This window comes from Hypanus sabinus, chromosome 16 (assembly GCF_030144855.1).
Source record: "Hypanus sabinus isolate sHypSab1 chromosome 16, sHypSab1.hap1, whole genome shotgun sequence".
Lineage (NCBI taxonomy): Eukaryota > Metazoa > Chordata > Chondrichthyes > Myliobatiformes > Dasyatidae > Hypanus > Hypanus sabinus.
The window spans coordinates 75,815,376-75,836,988 of record NC_082721.1 but is presented as its reverse complement, the minus strand read 5'-3'; the positions used below and the strand labels follow the sequence as shown (position 1 = coordinate 75,836,988).

Here is a 21,613-nt window from a genome sequence, read left to right as displayed (position 1 = left end):
ATCTTTTGCACTTGGGTTGTTTGTCAATCCTGTTGGGTGCAGTGTTCATTGATTCTACTATGGTTTTTGGATTTATTCATTTCATTTCATAGCTTCTTACACCAGGCAGTCAGCCATTCTTGTCCGGCTTGTGGTGTCAGGATTGGTCTCCTTTTGGATTAACCGGATCACGGTATAAACGTTCCTGACTCGACCCTTGTTCTTTACGAGGCCGAGTGGCTAGCTCGATATTCAACCCGGCACGGATGGAAAGTGTGCCCAGGGGTGGGAGGGGAGGGGAGCCGACTGGGTTCGAACTTGGGAGCCTTCACTTCCGAAGTCTGGTGCTGATGCCACTGCGCCACCAGCCAGCTTTTGGATTTACTGTGTATGCCTGTAAAAAATGAATCTCAGGGTTGTATAAGGTGACATATATGTACTTTGATAATAAATTTACTTTGAACTTATTTACTCCCATTTTGTTTGATAACCAAATTTGTACTTCTGAAAGTCCATATATACCTATCCCTACTTCCCCCTTATCTGTTCTGCTTGTTACTGCTCAGAGGTTCCACATTGTCGTTCCTCATTAATTCTGCCTAAACCTACAAACCTATTAATCATTTTTAAATGCTCTGCTACCCCTTACTAAACAGATTCTAAGAATTTATTTACTTTTGGGTAAAGGTAACTGTCCCAATTTCCCTGATTTCTTTCTTAAACAATGGTACCTTTCTACCTGTGGGAATCCATTTTAGAATCTGTGAACTTTTATAAAATGACAGGTACATAGATCACCTTTTTTCATGATCTCTTTCAAAACATTGGGAGGCAGATCATCAGGTCTTGCAGATTTATTGGCTTTCTGTCTCATTAAATTTGCCAATTGCTTTTATTCACTAACACTACTTTCACAACTATTTCTAGTTTGCAAAAATATGACTATGGAAAATTGCCAACAAAGCAGGCTTAAAATTCAACAGTTTCTTATTATGGGCATATTAATACCGATATACATCACCCTCCAATGATTTTAAGTCTTATCTCATTTAGTTCAGATCTGTGATACACAGCTTGAAACCACTTCAGGCATTTATTACACACCATTTTGTGGATGAGTAAGTTATTCCATTTATTTCAAGTACAAGGTCTGACTGAATAAGATTCACCAAGTTACCTGTATTAAATACTCAAACTGGTAGATGCAGAGTCCCAGCTCTGCCATAGTGGGCTTGAACAGTTCCCTTAAACGATACTCTTGCATCAAACGCACAAACACACAAAAAGCTTCTTCCTCTGGCATCTGTAAAGAAAAGAAAATGCTGTAAGTATGGCTCTGGAGAACAAAGGTCTTTGCTAGTTTGTTTATGGTATATGTGTTGTATATAGTAATAAGAATTGTGGCTAAAGACCATGAAACCATAAGAAATATTATATAACAGAAGTAGAGAGTGAGAATGTACAAAAGAAACACTTCTAGCTTTCTGCAGGGATCGCTCCCTACACGACTCCCTATCTATTCATCCTTCCCCACTGATTTCCCTCCTGGCACTTAACCTTGCAAGTGGAACAAGTGCTACTACACCTCTTTCTTCAGTACCATTCAGAGCCCCAAACAGTCCTTCCAGATGAGGCGACACTTCACCTGTGAGTTTGTTGGGGTCATATACTGTGTCAGGTGCTCCCAGCATGGCCTCGCGTATATCGGTGAGACCCAGCGTAGATTGGGAGACCATTTCACTGAGCACCTATGCTCCATCCACCAGAAGAAGCAGGATCTCCCAGTGGTCACCCATTTTAATTCCACTCCCCATTCCGATGGCAACTGATAGCCTCCTCTACTGTTGTGATGAGGCCACACTCAGATTGGAGGAACAACACCTTATATTCCAACTGGGTAGCCTCCACCCTGATGGCATGAACATCAATTTCTTGAACTTCCAGTAATCCACCCCCCAGCCCTCTCCTTTACCAGTCCCCATCCCCTTTTCCCTCTCTCACCTTATATCCTTGCCTGCCCATTGCCTCCATCTGGTGTTCCTCCTCTGTTTTCTTTCTTCCCTTGCCTTCTATCCCCACCTATCAGACTCCTCCTTCCCCTTTATCTCTTTCAACAATCAACTTCCCAGCTATTTATTTCATCCCCCTCACCCTCCTGGTATCACCTAATGTTTCCCCTCACCCAGTTTTTAAATTTACTCCTCATCTTTTTTCGTCCAGTCCTGCCAAAGGGTCTTGGCCCGAAACATCAACTGTACTTTTTTTTTCCATAGATGCTGCCTGGCCTGGTGCATTCCTCTAGCATTTTGTGTGTGTTGCTTGTAGTATCTGCAGTATCCCTTTTGTTTGTGAAAACAAAAAGTTTTCTGCTCTTTGCCCCATTTTGTCAAACCAAGGAAAATGACATGGAGGATATGGAGAACAGAGCCCATTGTATCTTAAAGAGCATTAACATGGATAAGATCCCAGGACCTGATGAGATGTATCATAGACCACCTTTCTCAGGGAACCCCTGCATAAAAATTATTATATCTACATGATATCATGATCAGTAAGTTGTAGAAATAATAATCAAAAATAATTGTCAGTGCTCTTTTAAGTAAAGAATAAATTTTTAGCCAACCTTTTTTGAAATAAAAAAGAGGTAGTTAAGCTTTGATTATCTTTCTTGAAATTAATTTTTTTCCTTTCCCTTTCATAAATTTTAAAAACTCATAAGGCAAACAAATTTCTGTTAAGTAACTGGCTTAAGCCAAAATGGGATTTAATTTTTATAAAGGTAGGCCCAGTATATTCAATTTAAATAAAGGCTGTAAATTGATTTTAATTAATGCTATTTACAACACAAAAATGTTGGATGTTGCATAGTAAAGTTACTAAAAACCATAAGCCAAAGCAATATGAATAGAAATTCATATTGCCCAAGGCAACATTTAATAATATAAAATAGAACAGCATGATAAATAATAAATGAGAAAACCACAAAAATATGAATACTTCACAATACAATTCACTTCTAACCTACACAAACCACCTTTTGCAACATTTACAACAGCAGCAGAACGGCAGGCCAGCAGCTGAGTTGCTGTGCAGAAAAAAAATCCTTGTTTTGAATTAAAATTTCTCTCCAATTTTGTACTACACTGGTAGAGTTTGTTTGCTGCCAAAAGTCAGCTGGTGGTGCATAAGGGGAAGATGGTGGAGGTAATTCGGGAAGGAGGGGCCAAGTTGGGCAAGCCCATTTAGTGCTCAGAAAACGCACTTCACACTCATCATCAGCCTACTGTCCTCCCCTCTGTGCGATCAGCACTCACCAATTATCAAAGGCCTTCCCTATCTCGTGTGAAAAACTGAGAATGGACCCAACTAAATAAACACAGTCCTACTGTGTACTGCCATACTGGGCTGAGTGACCTCTAATGAGATGACATAGGATTGTAAGGTGTAGAGTCGCTATGGGTTGAGTTAAGAAATGACAAGGGTAAATGGTAGTTGTAAACAGGCCCCCAAATAGCAACCGGGATGTGGAATACAAATTACAGCAGGAGGTAGAAAAGGCGTGTCAGAAGGGCAATGTCATAATTGTTGGGGATTTTAACATGAAAGTGGATTGGGAAAACCAGGCTAGTACTGGACCTCAAGAAAGAGAATTTATAGAATGTTTAAGGGATGGCTTTTTAGAATAGCATTTTGTTGAGCCCACTAGGGGATCGGCTGTGCTGGATTGGGTGTTGTGCAATGATCTGGAGGTGATAAGAGACCTTAACGTTAAAGTACCCTTAGGGAACTGATCACAATGTGATCGAGTTCACTTTGAAATTTGAGAAGGAGAAACTTAAGTTCAATGTTTCAGTATTTCAGTGGAATAAAGGAAATCACAATGGCATGAGAGGGGAACTGGCCAAAGTTAACTGGAAAGGGACACTAGGAGAAAGGACAGCAGAGCAGCAATGGCTGGAGTTTCTGCGGAAAATGAAGGAAGTGCAAGACAGATATATTCTAAATAAGTTGAAATTTTTGAATGGAAAAAGGATATTACCATGGCTGACAAGTCAGAGCCAAAGTAAAAGCAAAAGGGAGGGGATATGAAGAAGCCAAAGCTAGAGGGAAGATAAGAGGATTGAGAAGCTTCTAAAAACTTGCAGAAGGAAACTAAGAAGGTCATTAGGGAGGAAAAGATGAATTATGAAAGAAAGCTTGTGACTAATATCAAAGAAGATAAGCTTTTTTAAGTATATAAAGGGTATATAAAGCTTTTTTAAGTATATAAAGGGTAAAAGAGAGTCAAGGGTAGATATAGGACGATTAGAAAATTATGCTGGAGATATTGTAATGAGAGACACAGAGGTGGCAGAGGAACTGAATGTGTATTTTGGATTTGTCTTCACAGTGGAAGACAACTGCAATATACCCAACATTTAGGAGTGTCAGGGAAGTGTATTATGAGCAGTGAAAATTATGACTGAGAAGGCACTCGGGAAGCTTAATGGTCTGAGGGTGGATAAATCTCCTGTACCTGAAGGAATGCACACTTGGATTCTGAAGGAAGTAGCTGGAGAGATTGCGGAGGCATTAACAAAGATCTTTCAAGAATCGATAGATTCTGCCATTGTACTGGATGACTGGAAAATTGCAAGTGTTATTCTGCTATACAAGATGGGTAGGAGACAGAGGAAAGGAAGCTATCGACCTGTGAGCCTGACATCAGTGGTTGGGAAGTTGTTGGAATCGATTGTTAGGGATGAGATTATGGAGTACCTGGAGGCACATGACAAGGTAGGCCAAAACCAGCATGGTTTCCTGAAAGGAAAATCCTGCTTGACAAACCTACTGCAATTTTTTGAGGAAATTACAGGCAGGGTAGACAAAGGAGATGTAGCAGCTGTGGTGTACTTCAATTTTCAGAAGACCGTTGACATGAGGCTGCTTAGCAAGGTAAGAGAATGTGAAATTACAGGGAAGTTACTAGTATGGGTGGAGCATTAGCTGATCAGCAGAAAACAGAGAGTGGAATAAAGGGTTCCTATTCTGGCTGGCTGCCAGTTACCAGTGGAGTTCCACAGGGGTCAATGTTGGGACCGCTGCATTTTCCAATGTATGTCAATGATTTGGACTATGGGATTAATGGATTTGTGGCTAAATTTGCTGTTGATACAAAGATTGGTGGAGGAGCAGAGAGCCTGCAGAGAGACTTAGATAGTTTAGGGGAATGAGCAAAGAAGTGGCAAATGAAATACAATGTTGAGAAGTGTATGGTCATGTACTTTCCAGGAAGAAATAAATGAGCAGACTATTATTTCGATGGGGAGAGAATTAAAAATGCAGAGATGCAAAAGGACTTGGGAGTCTTTGTGCAGGATAGCCTAAAGGTTAACCTCTAGGTTGGGTCGGTGGTGAAGGCGGCGAATGCAATGTTAGCATTCATTTTTAGAGGTATAGAATATAAGAGCAGGGATGTGATGTTGAGGCTCTATAATGCACTCTTGAGACCACCCTTGGGAGTATTGTGTGCAGTTTTATTTTAGAAAGGATATACTGACATTGGAGAGGTTTCAGAGAAGATTCACGAGAATGATTCCAGGAATGAAAGGGTTACTGTATGAGGAATGTCTGGAAGCTCTTGGGCTGTATTCCCTGCATTCAGGAGAATGGGTGGGGGGGGGAATCTCATAGAAACATTCTGAATATTAAAAGGCCTAAACAGATTAGATATGGCAAAGTTATTTCCCATCGTAGGAGATTTTAGGACAAGAGGGCATGACTTCAGGATTGAAGGATGTCTATTTAGAACTGAGACACGGAGAAATTTCTTTAATCAGAAGGTGGTAAATCTGTGGAATTTGTTGCCATGAGCAGCTGTGGAGGCCAAGTCATTGGGTGTATTTAAGGTTCTTGACTGGCCAGTGCATCAAAGGGTATGGGGCGAAGGCAGGGGAATTAGGATGACAGGAAGAATTGGATCAGCCCATGATTGAATGGTGGAGCAGGCTCGATGGGCCGATTGGCCTACTTCTGTTCTGAAATCATATGGTCTTATGGTCTTAAAACACATTGCCAGAGCAACCATGCAGTACCTTCAAATGAATTAATTTGAAGTCCTTGAGTGATCCAGAGTCCTGACCTTAATCCAATCTAACATCTCTAGCATCAGGGCAAGGTGTCAAGATTGCTGTCCACCATGGCTCCCTAACTAACCTGGCACCAGCTGAGCAATTTTGCAAGGAGGAATGGGCAAATCTTGCTCTATCATATTATTCAAAGCTAATAGAGACTTATCCAAAAAAGTAAACTAGTGACTGGAATACCTGCGAATGGTGGTTGAACTAAGTACAGAGAAAAGGGTTTGAATACTTCTGAATTGCTGGCATTTCAGTCTTTGAATTTTTTGTTTTACATGCTTTACAACTTTTCCTGTTTGCTGTGGGGAAAAGAAAGGAGTATGTGATTCACAAATAAAAAATATCAGTTAAATTGATCAAAATCCCTGATGGTAATACTCATTTATGTGAACAAAGGGTTCGGGGCTAAATACTTTTTCAAGGCACTGTACATTAGAGACTTTTAAGAGATGTGAGGAAAATGGAACGATATGGACATTGTGTAGGTCATAGGATTACTAACTTAATTGGTTCAGCATGACACTATGAGTGTGAACTGAAGTGTCTATTCCTGTGCTACACTGTTCATGTTTTAAAAGTGCACTAGAAAAGTTTTGCCTTAAATACTCAGAAAGGTAGAATCAAAACATTACATTAAAATACAGAATCATTTATATGGAAGTATCACACCACTGCAGTTCTTCATGACTTCTAAGCATTAATGGTGAAATTCTTCACACTGACCTGCAGGAGGAGGAGGCCCACAATGAATGCACTTCCTTGGCAATATCCAACTTCACGATCAACCAGAGAGTATGCCTGCCATGAAACAAACAGACTCTAAAACATACTGCTTGAGAAATTTTAGATGCACAAGGCAACTTAGAAGTTCAGTGACTGAAGTGTAGACAAGACTATGTTGTTATTTAATTAAAATAGAAAAATTAAAATAAATAGATTCAGAACAAGATTGGAGATTTTTGCTCATCTCACCCTAAATGGAACATTTCAACACATACAGTTCTCTAAAAGAGGGATATTCATAGAAAAGGATAGAACATTGCCAGGTGAAAGTATGAACTAATTATTCTTAAAAACACAAAATGCTGGCAGAATTCAGCAGGCCAGACAACATCTATGGGAGGAGGTAGTGACAACGTTTCGGGCCAAAACCCTTCATCGGAGAACTAAATATTCTTATATTTTTGATGCTGTTGAGAATTACCTGTGAGTGTATGCTGCAAACACCCAGTTAATTATTCTAAGCCAATTGATGGGGTAATTTTCCAGCCACCATTTTAAGACATCCTCAGTCACATCAGAAATTCATTTACATGGATCATGAAAAATCTTTGACTACTCAAGATGATATTTCAATTGCAATCTACTAAACAGCAGATAGACATACAATAGGAAAATAATAGATGCTGGGAATTTAAAAGCAACCTATTACTAACAACAGCATCTATGGAGAAACAAAAGTTAACATTTCAGGTTGATGACCTTTCATCAGAACAGACACGCCTCCTTAATCATCTTTGATATAATCTCAAGTGATTTTTTACAAGCTGTTTTTCCTTGGTCTCTGTGCAAAGTGCTTATTTTGAACATTTTATATTCTTTTAACTTGCTGCTTCATCAGATTTAATCAATTACATGCATATATCTCTAATGAAGTATTGATCTATATGCGTGTTCTCTCATGGTTAAGACCAGCTGATGGCCACAGCCACTTTATGAATCTCATCTTCCCACATTTTGTAGGTCAGTAACTGAAAGCATTTAAGAGCATGGAGTCATCTATTTGTTCTAGAAGTACTTTGGACTCGTGGGGAATGTAAATTGTGTAAACTGCTAGTCCAAGAAAGCTGCCTGTAAGTACTACCGACATTGTATCCAACACAGAAAAGTGTTGTAGTAGGTTTCAAGATTAGAATGGCAAATTTCAGACTGGTGGATGTTACTATGATCAGTTAAGAGATCACTAGGCTAAGTGGAAAGGTAACTTGATGAAGGGACACTGACCACTTATTCTGGACTTAACAATAGACAAGAGAATGGATGAATATGAAATGATATGAATGATGTGAACTGATGATGTTTCAGCTTGTTCAAAGTACTGCCTAAAACATTTTGCAGGGATGGCTTGATCTATTATTCAACCATTTTTTTGGGAACACTTATGTAATGTATTTTATTTTTGTCTCAGTCATTTGGAAAAATGCATACAGCCGAGAGGAAGTTTCTTTAAAAAAGTTAATTGTTCATGTTTTCTCTTCCACCTGCTACATCAGGAAGCTTTCCTTCCTGCATACTTTTAATTACCACCACAATACTTAATGTTCATACATATTCCTGTCTCTAAGATCAAGATCCCGTGAAGAGGCCAGAGAAGGGATGGCAATTCACGAACTCCTGCAGCTTATTGTGCCTGTAATAGGTATTAAAACAACTCTTAGAAATTATTATCATAAACACTGTATTACAGTGTTACATGATAATCAACCTGTACTCAAACTAGACAAGTGTTATATGGTAATGAATATGAACTCAAGAGTAGAGTGCCCTAGTGTTATACAATGACACAACAATGGCTGCCTGCATTGTACACATGCAATAGTGACTGTCCTATGCAAAGCAACACTTCTTTACCGATTGGTACTGTATCCAAATATGAAATAGCAACAAACCTCTTTCCACCAGCACTTGTACTTGCATTCTAAAATATCCTAAGACACTTCACATAATAGTCAGTAATCAAAAAAGGAATTACACCGAGCCAAATGTGTCATTTAAATTGAGGCCAAAAGCTTGGAAGGCAAGGCAAACTCTAAGGATGAAAAGAATAGCTGGTAGGTCTGGGGGGGGGGGGGGGGGCGGAGTTTCAGAGCACGTAATCTAGGTAGCTGATGGCGTAGTCACCAATTGTGCGATAAAGAAAGGGAAGTACATGAAGAGAGAATTGGAGGAGCCAGAAGTTTGTACAGAACTACAGGAGCAAAAGAGGTTGCAGAGACAGAAAGGGTGAGTAGAGTGAGATTTGAAAAATGCAGAATTTGTGGCATTGCTGAATCTTTAAAGTCAGCAAGCAGTGGCTTTTGAATTGACCATGAGATGACTGTTCTTGAGGTACCAACGTCATCTACACACTAACAGATGAGACATATTTCTCAAGGTCTGAGTCTTCGTTTGTGGTGGCCTCCTTGAACATCTGCCAGTCTAGCTGTTCAAAATAATCCTGATGTATAGAGATTGCCTCATTAGGGCATACAATGATGGTCCTCTTGACTGGTTTCTCCTTTTTCAGCAGTGGTCAGTATGCTGGGAATAACATTATGGAGATGTGTTCAGAAAAGCCGAGATGAGAATCAGAATCAGATTTATCATCACCGGCATGTGTCGTGAAATTTGTTAAATTAGCAGCAGCGGTTTAATGCAATACACAATATAGAAAAAAAGTAACCAATTACAGTATACGCATATTGAAATAGATTAAAAATCATGCAAAAAATAGAAATATACTAAAAGTTAGGTAGTGTTCAAGGGTTCAATATCCATTTAGAAATCGGGTGGCAGAGGGGAAGAAGCAGTGCCTGAATCACTAAATGTGTGACTTTAGGCTTCTGTACCTCCTACCTGATGATAACAGTGAGAAAAGGGCATGCCCTGAGTGCTGGAAGTCCTTAATAATAGACACTGCCTTTCTGAGACACCACTTCTTGAAGATATCCTGGGTACTTTGTAGGCTAGTACCCAAGATGGAGCCAACTAAATTTACAACCCTCCACAGCTTCTTTCAGTCCTGTGCATTAGTTCCCCCATACCAGACAGTGATGCAGCCTGTCAGAATGCTCTCCACGGTACATCCATAGACGTTTTTGAGTGTATTTGTTGACATACCAAATCTCTTCAAAATCTTAATGAAGTATAGTCACTGTCTTGCTTTCTTTATAATTGCATCAATACGTTGGGACCAGGTTAGGTCTTCAGAGATCTTGACAACCAGGAAAGTGAAACTGCTCACTCTCTCCACTTTTGATCCCTCTACGAGGATTGGTAGTTGGTCCTTTGTCTTACCCTTCCTGAAGTCAACAATCAGCTCTTTCATCTTACTGATGTTGAGTGCCAGGTTGTTGCTGCAACACCACTATTTGGCATATTTCACTCCTGTAAACCCTCTCTTCACCATCTGAGATTCTACCAACAATAGTTGTATCATCTGCAAATTTACAGATGGTATGTGAGTTATGCCTAGCCACACAGTCATGGGTATACGGAGAGTAGAGCAGTGGGCTAAGCACACACCCCTGAGGTACACCAGTGTTGATTGTCAACAAGGAGGATACATTATCACCAATCTGCACAGACTGTGGTCTTCTGGTTAGGAACTCAAGGATCCAATTGCAGAGGGAGCTACTGAGGCCCAGGTTCTGTAACTTCTCAATCAGGATTGTGGGAATGATGGTATTAAATGCTGAGCTATAGTTGAACAACATCCTGACATAGGTGTTTGGATTGTCCAGGGGTCTAAAGCTGTGTGAAGAGCCATTGAGATTGCATCTGCCATTGATCTATTGTGCTGAAAGGCAAATTGCAATGGGTCCAGGTCCTTGCTGAGGCAAGAGTTCAGTCTAGTCATGACCAAACTCTCAAAGATTTCATCACTGTAGATGTGAGTGCTACCAGGTGAAAGTTATTAAGGCAGCTCACATTATTCTTCTTAAGCACTGGTATAATTGTTGCCTTTTTGAAGCAAGTGGGAACTTCCACCCATGGCAGTGAGAGGTTGAAAATGTCCTTGAATATTCCTGCTAGTTAATTGGCACAGGTTTTCAGAGCCTTAACAGGTACTCCATCAGGACCTTCAGCCTCGCGAGGGTTCACCCTCTTTAAAGATGCTCTGACATGTTTTGACGTCAACATCCGAGACAGAGATCACAGGGTCACCATATGTTGCAGGAATTTGCACAGGCGTTATTTACCCTCCCAAAGCACTTAATACTTTTCTGGATGGCTATTCATTAGAACAACAAGGTTCCTGTAGCTGGCAGTGTTTTTCATCTCTATCAGTCACGTTTTATTCCTAAATCGTAGGCAACTTTCTTAATTGCAATCCCTTTATATTGTTACACTCCACTTCAGTTTTGGGGGCAGAGGGCATTACAGAGATTAGGGATGCCATTAATTGCAGAAACCTCAAGAAAATTTAAAATTTACTTGGATGAGTACATGTTATACTGCAACTTATTAGGCTAAAGTCTTATTAGGCACATTAGATTAGAGGGGACTGTTCTTTATAAGATAATATAACAAGTGGATTAAATGGCTGTCATTTGTACCCAAAATTTATATGTGCCTACAAGAGATCTAGAGTAAATCCTGTCTCTCACCTTCATAACATTGAACAGCACTTCTTGTCCAAGACTGTCTTGTCCTTTAAAGAATTCGTGCTCTGGGTAGGTTCGTGCAATGTCTCTCCGGATCAGCTTCTCACAAGGCGAGGTCATCTTTAGCAGCTCTGAATACTGGTTTTTCACAGGCATATCAGTTGCATTGCATAGCAACTGCCAAACGATCCCACGGAAATGGTGTGGAATTCCTTTCCGAATCAGTTCCTGAAAATAATGGAAAATCATTTAACTTTCTCTCTCATTTAATGTCCCCCAGTACCTATGGAAGTGACAAAATTATCTAGTCATACACCTAAGAATCCCAGTAGGAAGCAGCTGGAAAGATGATCGCAGTTATGCAAAATGTCTCTCAACGCTGACAGCTTTTGCTAACTCCAGTACAGATTATTGGTGAACTTCATGAAGCAGAAAGTTTAGCCAATTAACCATGGACTTAGAAACACAGAAGATAGCTGCAGAATTCCGTGTCTAAGGAAAAGAACGTTGCCATCAACTTCAGGGTCAAGTAACCTTCCCATTAAGCAGTTACTTATCTATTTAATGATACAGTGCAGAGTCAGCACTTCCGACCCCTCGAACCACAGAGATCCCAATTTGCACTCTCTCAGCAAAATTCTGTTTATTAAGGATACTTTCCATGGCAAAATACAATTCAGAGCTGATAATCCAGTTATTGAGGCCTTTCAGGGACGGCTGTAGGTTGTGTAAACTGCCTACACTTGCTCACTTCTCCAGGTTTCTCTTCCTGCCCGTTGTTATCATTCCAGCCCACACACTGGATTAGTTCACTTTTTTTCCCTGTGCACCCTTTAGAATTTACCTTCAGCCTGAATTTCAATGACGCTTTTTAAAGCAGAGGAAGCACTGTGTATAATACATATGGGAGGAGGAAATGCCACATTGCACACATGAATACCAGCCCTGAACTGAAGTGAAGGACACTAGACCAATGACAATGACCACACTGCACGGATTCTGATCATAATGTCTGCAGCTTGGTTCTCATTTTGTTAGCAATTTCCCCATTAAAGTACTTTCCTTCAAATACACCATTATGAGCCCTCTCTCGCAAGTAAAATCCTTGACTGCTCCTGGAACCCAGATTAACCTTTCCGCCCCCTCACTTGCCCTCCCACAGTCTTAAAGTTGTCAGAGATTAGATCATACAAGTGGTAATTTCTTTTTAGTAAATATTAAGTACAAAACTAATGATATGGAGGCAGAGGTAAAGTGGACAGCCAGAGGAAAGTATAGGGGGCAATGTCAGAGGTAGTTTTTTTAAAGCAGAATACTTGGAATGTGCTTGCCAGGGTGTCGGAAGAGGGCAACACATTAAGGACATTTAAGAGAAAATAGAAGGTTAGTGGGAGGGGAGGGTTAGACTGAGTAGGTTAAAGAGTTGGCACAATGTCATGGGCTGAAGGGACTCTACTACGCTGTACTGTTCTATTTTCTTTGTTCTAATGATCTTTGACCCATATCACAAACAACACTCTCAGACTATTTACTCTCTTCAACTTCAGCTCTTCTTGTTGCTGGAGTACACATCTATCTAGCCTCGCTAGCACATTCTCTGTAAAACAGATCACCCAAAACTCTTTCCATGCCATGTCTTAATACTCACAGGTTGCATTTTCCCATTATTTGTGCTTGCTGACCTCACTATCTCTCTGGTTAACCAATACATTTAATTTTAAAATTCTCAACTACATTTTCAAACCTTTCTGTGCTTCAGCTCTCCATTACCAATTCTCTTCACACACTACAGGTCAATGGGATGAGTGAGAATTATAGTCAGCACAAACTAGATGGGCTGAAGGGTTTGTTTCTACACTGCAGTACTCTTTGACTTCATTTATGAGAGTTATCAAAACCCCATCCAATTCTAGCATAAGCAATATTAAAGTTAGTAACTCCACCAGCTTCAGGTGCCAAGGCTCCAAGCTCTGGATCTCCCTTCCCTCCAAGACGCTGCTAAAAAGCTCTCCATCTTGGGGGCCTGAATATGCAATAATACTATAAAAATATATAAAATAGTGAAAGGGATAGATAAGATAGAGGCAGGAAAGTTGTTAGCACTGGTAGGTGAGACTAGAAATAGGGTACATAGCCTCAAGATTCAGTGGAGTGCATTTAAGATAGAGATGAGGAGGAACTCCTTTTCCCAGAGAGTGGTGAATCTGTGGAATTCTCTGCCCAATGAAGCAGTGGAGGCTACCCTAGTAAATATATTTAAGACAAGGTTAGATAGATTTTTGCATAGTAGGGGAATTAAGGATTATGGAGAAAAGGCAGGTAGGTGGAGATGAGTCCATGGCCAGATCAGCCATGATCTTATTAAACGGCAGAGTAGGCTTGCGAGGCCAGATGGCCTATTCCTGCCCCTATTGCTTATGTTCTATAATATCCCTAGGACAGCACCTGCAGAGAAACAAGGGCTAGAGCCTGCTGAATTGCATGCAGCATATTAACAATGTTTTTGCAACTGAATGAGATCACCTGAAGAAAGATAACCGCCTAAAGTTGAAGTGTTGACAGCTGTCAGAGCATACTCTGTTTCAGCTAGTTGCTAAAAGCTAGATGTTTTGATTGCTCGGCATCCTGAAGCATTAAAGCAATCCAAAAATATTTTTGAAACATTTAATGTCATTTAAAAATTGAAGCAAAAATGTATAAAAATAGTCAAACTGTTAGAAAATATGACATTTTTGAATAATTACCTTATCAGTCCACTAAGAAGGACCTCTATGCACACATTAATTACCATGAAAGTTTGCAGGGAATTGCCACAATTTTTGCAAATATTCTGAAATTCAACATTGGAATGTGTTAGAACAAACTTTTAAACTTGAGCATTTTTAGGATATCTGCACCAATGCGTATGATTATACAGGGAAACACAGTCAGCTGCAGGATGTGCACTATGTGCCACTATCCCACCGTAATCAGGGCATATCTTCTTGGTGATAGTCAGCTTTTAAGGTTTCATTTCTTTGAACATTTTTGCAATGATAGGGTTACTTGGATAGAATAAAACAGAGAATGGTGGAAACACTGAGCAGGTCAGGCAGCATCTGCTTAGAGTGAAACAGGGTTTATGATTCAGGTCATGGACTATTATTTAGATCTGAGAAAAAAAACAGCAGGAAAGGGTAGAGGGTAGAGAGAACAGAGGGAATATTCATGTTAGGGTGGACACCAAGGTCATCCAGTGAACAATTATTTTTGGCGTTGTCTAGTTAATAGGTGAGGCAGACAAAACAAACACGTGCAGGAACTGAGGGATTTACAACACATCAGTTGTTGGAAATATGATAAAAAATGAGTTCTGGAGACAATCAGATCTGGCAGCAGTGTAGAGGGAAAAATGTTCATGTTAGTTGGCAGCAAAACTAGGCAATGTTGGGACAAAGACGGGCTGCCTGACCCACTGAGTATTTTTAGCATTTTCCACTTTTGTTTTATGATTTTTAGCACCTACAATTTTTTTTGACTTTCTATTCCATAAATAGAAGCATCATAATGCAGGGATGCTCAGACTGGAACTCCTATCTGAATGTGGATGATGCAAAATCCTTCCCCTGACGTTCAGCCTAAGATGGTGAGAAATGTCAAACTTTTAATATTCATGTGGACACATAAGCGAAGCAGTGAACATACCATTTGTGGCAATTGAGAATAATATGGGACTCTTGAACTCTCATAGAATTTGAATATGGAATGGTTACAGCAGAAGAGGCCATTCAGCCCTGTTGACGCTGATTCCTCATGGAGAAATCAAGGCAGCTCGATCTCCTGATCTTTCCCTTATTCTTTGCAAGTGTCCTTCTAACTCCCATTTGAAACCATTGATTGATTGCTTCCAACATTAGGAAGAGAAACAGATCACATCGCTTACAAATAAAAATGTTTCACCCCTGTCCTCCAGGCATCTTCTGTACAAAATTTTAAACTGTGACCCTCTAGTTCTTGAACTAACTACTCATGGGAACAAGGCCTCTACTTATCCCAGAACCATACAGAAGATACAAGTTACTGCTGATGCTGGAATTTGGAGCAACAGGTAATCTGCTGGAGGAACGTGGGGGAGTGTGGTGGAGTAACATTTGCTGAGAAAAGAGAAGGAATTTGTGATGTTTTGGGTTTCACTTCTAGAAGGGCAGAGGGGAGATGACCAATATAAGGTGAAGGGTGACTCAAAGGCCTGGAGCTGATTGGTGAATTGTGGAACGCTAATGGATGACAGACAGATCAAGCCAGGAGGGTGAGGGGAAAGGGAGAGGTGGAGATGGGAGACAGAGGCAAACGAGCACAGGTAGATGATAGCTGGATGCAGAGGAAAAGAGAGGCAGATGGATCAAGGAGAGAATGGGAGAATGAAGGTGGGGTGCAGCTGCTGGAGGGAGATAAGCAAGCATACAGAATCTGGAGCCTTGTAAGCAACAAAGGTGATAATGGGTAACATCAGGAGGGGAGCTGAAAGGCAGATAGAAGCAGGACCAGGTGGGGATGGGGGTGGCGGGGAGGGAGAAGAGAATCAGTGGGTAAAATGTGTGGGTAGTATGTGGAAGGAAACAATGAGGGAGGGGATGAAAATAGGTGATTAAAATGGAAGGAGGATCAGGAGGAGGGAAACTGCAGATGTGGGTTATCAGAAAATTCACGCTCTTACCATTGGTTTGTAGACTACATATGCAGAGCATGAAGTGTTATTTCTCTCTTCTGTGGTGGGCCTCACCCTGGCAGTGGAGAAGGCAGAGGATGGACAGGTTGGTGTGGCAATGGGAAGAGGAAATTAAATGCCATGCAACTGGGAGCTCAGGATAGACACTGCAGACAGAAAGTAAGTGTTCTGCAAAACAGTTGCCCAGCCTGCACTTGGTCTGATCAATGACTTGAAGGCCACATTGGGAAAACCTAATGCAGCAAACAAGGTACGAGGAAGAACACGTGAATCTTTGTCTCACCTGGAAGGGCTGTCTGGGACCCTAGATGGTGTTAAAAGAGGTGGTGCAAGGACAAATGTTGCACTTCCTGAGTTAAAGATCTCTTGAGGTCAGGGAAGGGTGGATGGGGCAGGAAGAGCGGACCTGGGAGTCATGGAAGAAGGGATACCGTGCAAGGCAGAATAAGATGAGGAAAAAGTAAAGCTGCTGGTGGGATTTCACTGCAGCTGGATAAAAAATTGCAATGGAGCGTACATGACGATTAGGGGAAATCTGTTGTGTCCAGAGCAAGGGGTTTCCAATTTTTTTATACCATGGAGCCTTACCATTAACCAAGGGAACACAAGTCTGCGAGTTAGAGGAAATGAGACAGAAAGCTCCATCAACCATAGCAGAAGGGAAGCAATGCTTTCTGGAAAAAAAAGGACATTTCAAATATCCTAGAATGGAAGAATGAGAGCAGTTGCAGTGGAGTTGGAGAAATTGGCATCCTTACAAGATCCAGGGTGAGAAGGTTGTGGAGGTAGCTGTGGGAGTCAGTAATTTGTACACATTCATTAAGACCTCCTTTCAGCCATCTTTGTTCTAAGGAGAAGGACCTTCACCATTCTGAGATTATAGCTGAAAACAGGACTTTCAAATTCAAAAGCAAGCTGCCTCTTTACAGCATGCTGTACTTAGAATTAAAGGTGATGTAAATTGGTGCTTCATAACAGAGCCTGATTATCTAACCCATACCATATGTGGCAGAATTAATTCAGGTTTGGCAATACATTCACATACAACATTCAGCTTCTGGTCAACTTAATCAGGTCGTGATGATTTTTGATTTGCATTACTATGTGTTCTCTGATCTTGAAGAGTATATGGGGTTCCATTCATAAGTAGGTAGATCAACAGTTTGCTTGAGATAGAGTTAAGGTGATTTTCAGGTTGAGTCAGAAAATAAAATGCATCTATGGCTGGGGTTGGCTTTTGATTGATCTTGGTATAGCGTTAATATTATAGCCAAATACAACTCCATCTCACAGTCACAATTCTCAACCAGCAGCAGGAGGTTTTCATCCCCAAGGGTCACAACTTTGTTCTTATTGTTGAGGACAACAGAATGCAGACATATCCTGGGATATAAATACTTGCATCTCTGGTCGAGAAACAAAAAGAATACACCGTTGGAGCTTGATTTTGATCCAAATGACAATTTTACTGTCAATTCCTAATTAGATCTGGCACAAGTTGATAATCATTAAGAACTGGGTCAAATAAAATGAGTTTAAGTAACAAATCCCCTACATTTTTTCTTCCACATGAGGAAGGTATTGTAAATATGTAATACTAATTCAGATTCAAGCACTAACGTAACATTATTTGAAAAGACGTGTCTTTCTTGTACCTAGGTCACTTATGTTAAATTTATAAACCAGAAGCAAGCTCTAAGCTTTTATCTGTATGTTAATCACATCTGTATTTTAGCATACATTTGCCTGTCAGTGTGACAACTATTGGAAAGTAAATCCCAAAGATCATCCAAATGGCATTTTTATAGCAAAATGATTGTTTCAGGAGCAGGATGGTAGGGAACAAACTGGAGATTGATATGTGAAGGCAGGAAGTAGTGCTGAAGTTCTAAATGTTTACTGAGGAAGGTGAACGTGATGAAGCCGTGGTGAACAAGGACTTGCCAAATTACTATTCATCTATAAGGTGATATGTAATAGATAAAGAGGAAGCCCTTGAAAGTATGGGAGGTGTTAAAATCAAACAGGTTCAGCACCATGGCCATAGTTACTTTCGCAATGAAATGGAGTTGGAGGTAAGGCCAAGGAGGATGATGCGTGGCTACGAGGCACAATTTTGAAAGTTAGTAGTTGACAAATTTTTTAAGTGTGGCAAACAACAAAGATGCTCCAGCAAGGATCAGAGATTAGACATACAGAAGAAAATAATCCAAATATAAACCTGAAGACCATATATTCTGATAATAGGACAGATTAAAATGAGTGGCACAAAAAGTAGGTGATAGAACAACCTACTTCTGTAATCTACCATCACATGGTTAAATAATCACTGTTTAATGTAAAACTGTGAAGTCTGCAACTTCTGCATATTTCTTATCTCTAGTATTCCATGTGAAGTGTGGTTGAGCTAGGTTCAGTCCTTACATTACAAGGAGAACCTTAAGTTTAAAGAAAGTATGGCTTTCTTTTGAAGTAAAAGTATATCCAGACACTGACAACCTAAAAAAAATAGAAGCAGAAAATATTGGGATTCGAAAGCAGGATGGATCAGCAATCTGCTGGGCCCCAATCAAACTTGTAAGCTATTCTCTCTTCCTTTAACGGGCCAATATTAACGCAGTGTTTCTACTCAAGAAAAAACTCTGACTTGATGGCTCCTTTGGAAATGATAACTGGTTTTAAAAAGACTTTTCAATACCCCACTTGCTACCCCACAGTAGCAAGCCCTGTCCATGTTCCTCACCCTCAGCAGTTTCTCTTTCTTTTTGCGCACTTCCTCCCATTCATTGATCAACCGACCCCACAGAATCCATGTGTCTTCCTCCAAGTGGCTCAAGTTGCTCGAAGCGGAGGAGCTTGACACAAGCGAGCCGCTGCTGTTCCGCCGCGATCCATTCACAGACCGCAATGACTTGCTGTCCGCTTCCAGCAACCTGGTAAATGTTAGAGATTTATAATTGAATTCAAAACATAATGGAATAGTACTGCTTATTATATATTCAGAATACATCAATAATTACCTCACTGTATTAAGGATGGACAGTATTTCAATATGAGTGCTGTTTTGCATTAACAATAGCAATTAAAATTCAACAGTTTAGGTAAATCACAAAAGGTAAGACATCAATAACACAGAATAATGTATGACAAGTCCCTCCCTACATTTCCATCCTAGCATATCCCAATCAAAAATCTTTTAAGCCTGGCACCATTTTAGTGGAACCCAGGAAACAGCTATTTTTGTCTTCACATCCTAACATTAACATTTTTCTACATCACCAGATCCGAGTACGGAAACATGCCTGCTCAGTAGAACAAATATCAAGCACCCAAATACATCAACACACAAAACACTGAAGGAACGGCGACTGTACTTTTCTCCCCCAGAGATGATGCCCGGTCTGCTGAGTTCCTCCAGCATTTTGTGTGTGTTGCTCAAATTTCCAGCATCTGCAGATTTTCTTTGTTTGTGACCTAAATACATCTCTGCACTTCTACCACAGGGGCCCAGACTAAAGCAAATCATGACAGCAAGCTAGCTATAACCAGCCTGAAATAAGGCTTCAAAGCCCATAACCACAGAATATTTACCCCAATCTCCTGTGTTTTCCTTTTACCTGTGTCCTTGTATTATCCATTTCAGGAGAATATTTTGCAAAATTAGTGGATCAATGGTGACACTGGTGGCAAATGGCAATGTTTTGCAGCCAGTTCACAAATCTACTAGCTTATTCTGAACTGTTATTGAAGCAATCTTCATCTTGTAATTTCCCTTTAAGAAACACACTCCTGAAGGACTTGGCAAACTTGACTCTCATAATTGTTGGTACGCACCTGAAAGTGAACAGATGACTACCACTATAGGAAAAGAGTGTACCATGGAGGACTTTAGACCAGAATGAAATGACAGGGAACATGACCACCAGTCCCTATCATCCTCCTGACCAATGTGCTGTAACTGGGGAATAAATTAGAGGGGCTACAGGTAAAATTGGTGTATTGGAGGGAAATATGGAATTGCTGTGCTCTCAGTTTTACTGAAATGTGGCTCATATCCCACACTCCGGATATGACGCTCTAGCCTGAGAGGTTCTCAATCCACCAGATAGACTGGACAATAAACTCACCATGGTGCTCAGATGTAGCAGTCTTGTCTCACTCTTTTCTTCCCAGCTGGAGCATCTAATGATTAAATGCCAACTGTTCTACCTACCAAGAGTGATCTTGACTGTAGTTTATATACCACCAAAGGCAAATGTCAAGCAAGCATTGAGTGCCATGACTAACAAGCAATTAAGGGTCTACCCTGATGCCTTTCACATTCTTGCTAGAAACTTGAATCAGGCTAGCTGAAGAAATCTCTGCACATCAACTATCAGCACACCACCTGTAGCATGAGAGGACCCAACACATTTGGCCACTGCTACACTACCATCAAGAATAACTACCATTCAATCCCTTGACTGCCTTTTGGAGAATCTTATCATCTGGATGTCCTCCTCCTACTTGCATGCAGGCAGAGACTAAAGAGCACGACACCAGAGGTAAGGGTAATAAAGAGGTAGTCACGGGAGGCAAAGCAGTGGCTACAGGACTGTCTCAAGTTGGCAGACTGAGCAATGTTCAAAATCTCAACAGGGAACCTGAATGAATACAGCAAGGTTGTCACCGACCTTATAAAAACACTCGTAGACTAGTGTGTCCCCAAAAAATCATTCAGAAACTTCCCCAACCAGAAACCCTAGATAAACCAACAGTTATGAAAACTACTGAGGGCTAGATCAGTGGTGTTCAGGACTGGCGATACAGGAAAGATCATAAAGTCTGGGTATGACCTCCAGAGAGCAATCTCACATGCAGAGTGACAATTCCAGACTAAACTTGAAAGATGTTCAAAGGGTTTGACTGCCGTCAGCCTCTACCAAACAAAACCAAGTAGCATATATGACAACAAAGTTGTGCTCCCAGATGAGCTCAAAGCCTTTTATGCTCAATTTGACTGACAGCTTCACAAGCCATACAGCATCCGATGACCCTGTGTTTTCAGTTTCTGAGACCAACGTGAGAGCATCCTTTAGCAGGATGAATCTACGGTGGTGTATCCGGCTGAGTACTGAAGACTTGTGCTAATCAAGTGGCTGGAGTGTTTATAAACAGCTTTGATTTTTCACTTTGGCAGTTGGAGGTATCCACCTGCTTTAAGCAGACTTCAATCGTACCAGTTCCCAAGAGGAATATGGTACACTGCCTCAGTGATTATCATCCAGTAGCACTTATGTGCACTGTGATGAAGTTCATTGAGAGGCTTATCAACTCCTGCCTAAGGAGTGACTTAGATTCACTCCAATTTGCCTACCATCACAACAGGTCAATAGGAGATGCCATTTCATTGGCTCTCCACTCAACCCTGGAACATCTGGACAATGAAGATAGATATATCA

General features: G+C 40.7%; 1 protein-coding gene across 7 annotated transcripts in view; it reads right to left on the bottom strand.

The window, feature by feature from the left end:
• LOC132406451 (EVI5-like protein) overlaps nt 1-21,613 on the bottom strand; it is a 255,316-nt gene that overhangs the window by 164,010 nt on the left and 69,693 nt on the right. For all 7 annotated transcript variants that reach the window (XM_059992145.1, XM_059992147.1, XM_059992148.1 and 4 more), the window contains exons 4-7: nt 18,916-19,105; nt 11,468-11,692; nt 6,822-6,896; nt 1,157-1,282 (exon numbers count right to left, since the gene is read on the bottom strand). In XM_059992145.1, the coding sequence (XP_059848128.1) occupies nt 1,157-1,282; nt 6,822-6,896; nt 11,468-11,692; nt 18,916-19,105 (616 nt within the window). The remainder of the gene's footprint in view (nt 1-1,156; nt 1,283-6,821; nt 6,897-11,467; nt 11,693-18,915; nt 19,106-21,613) is intronic.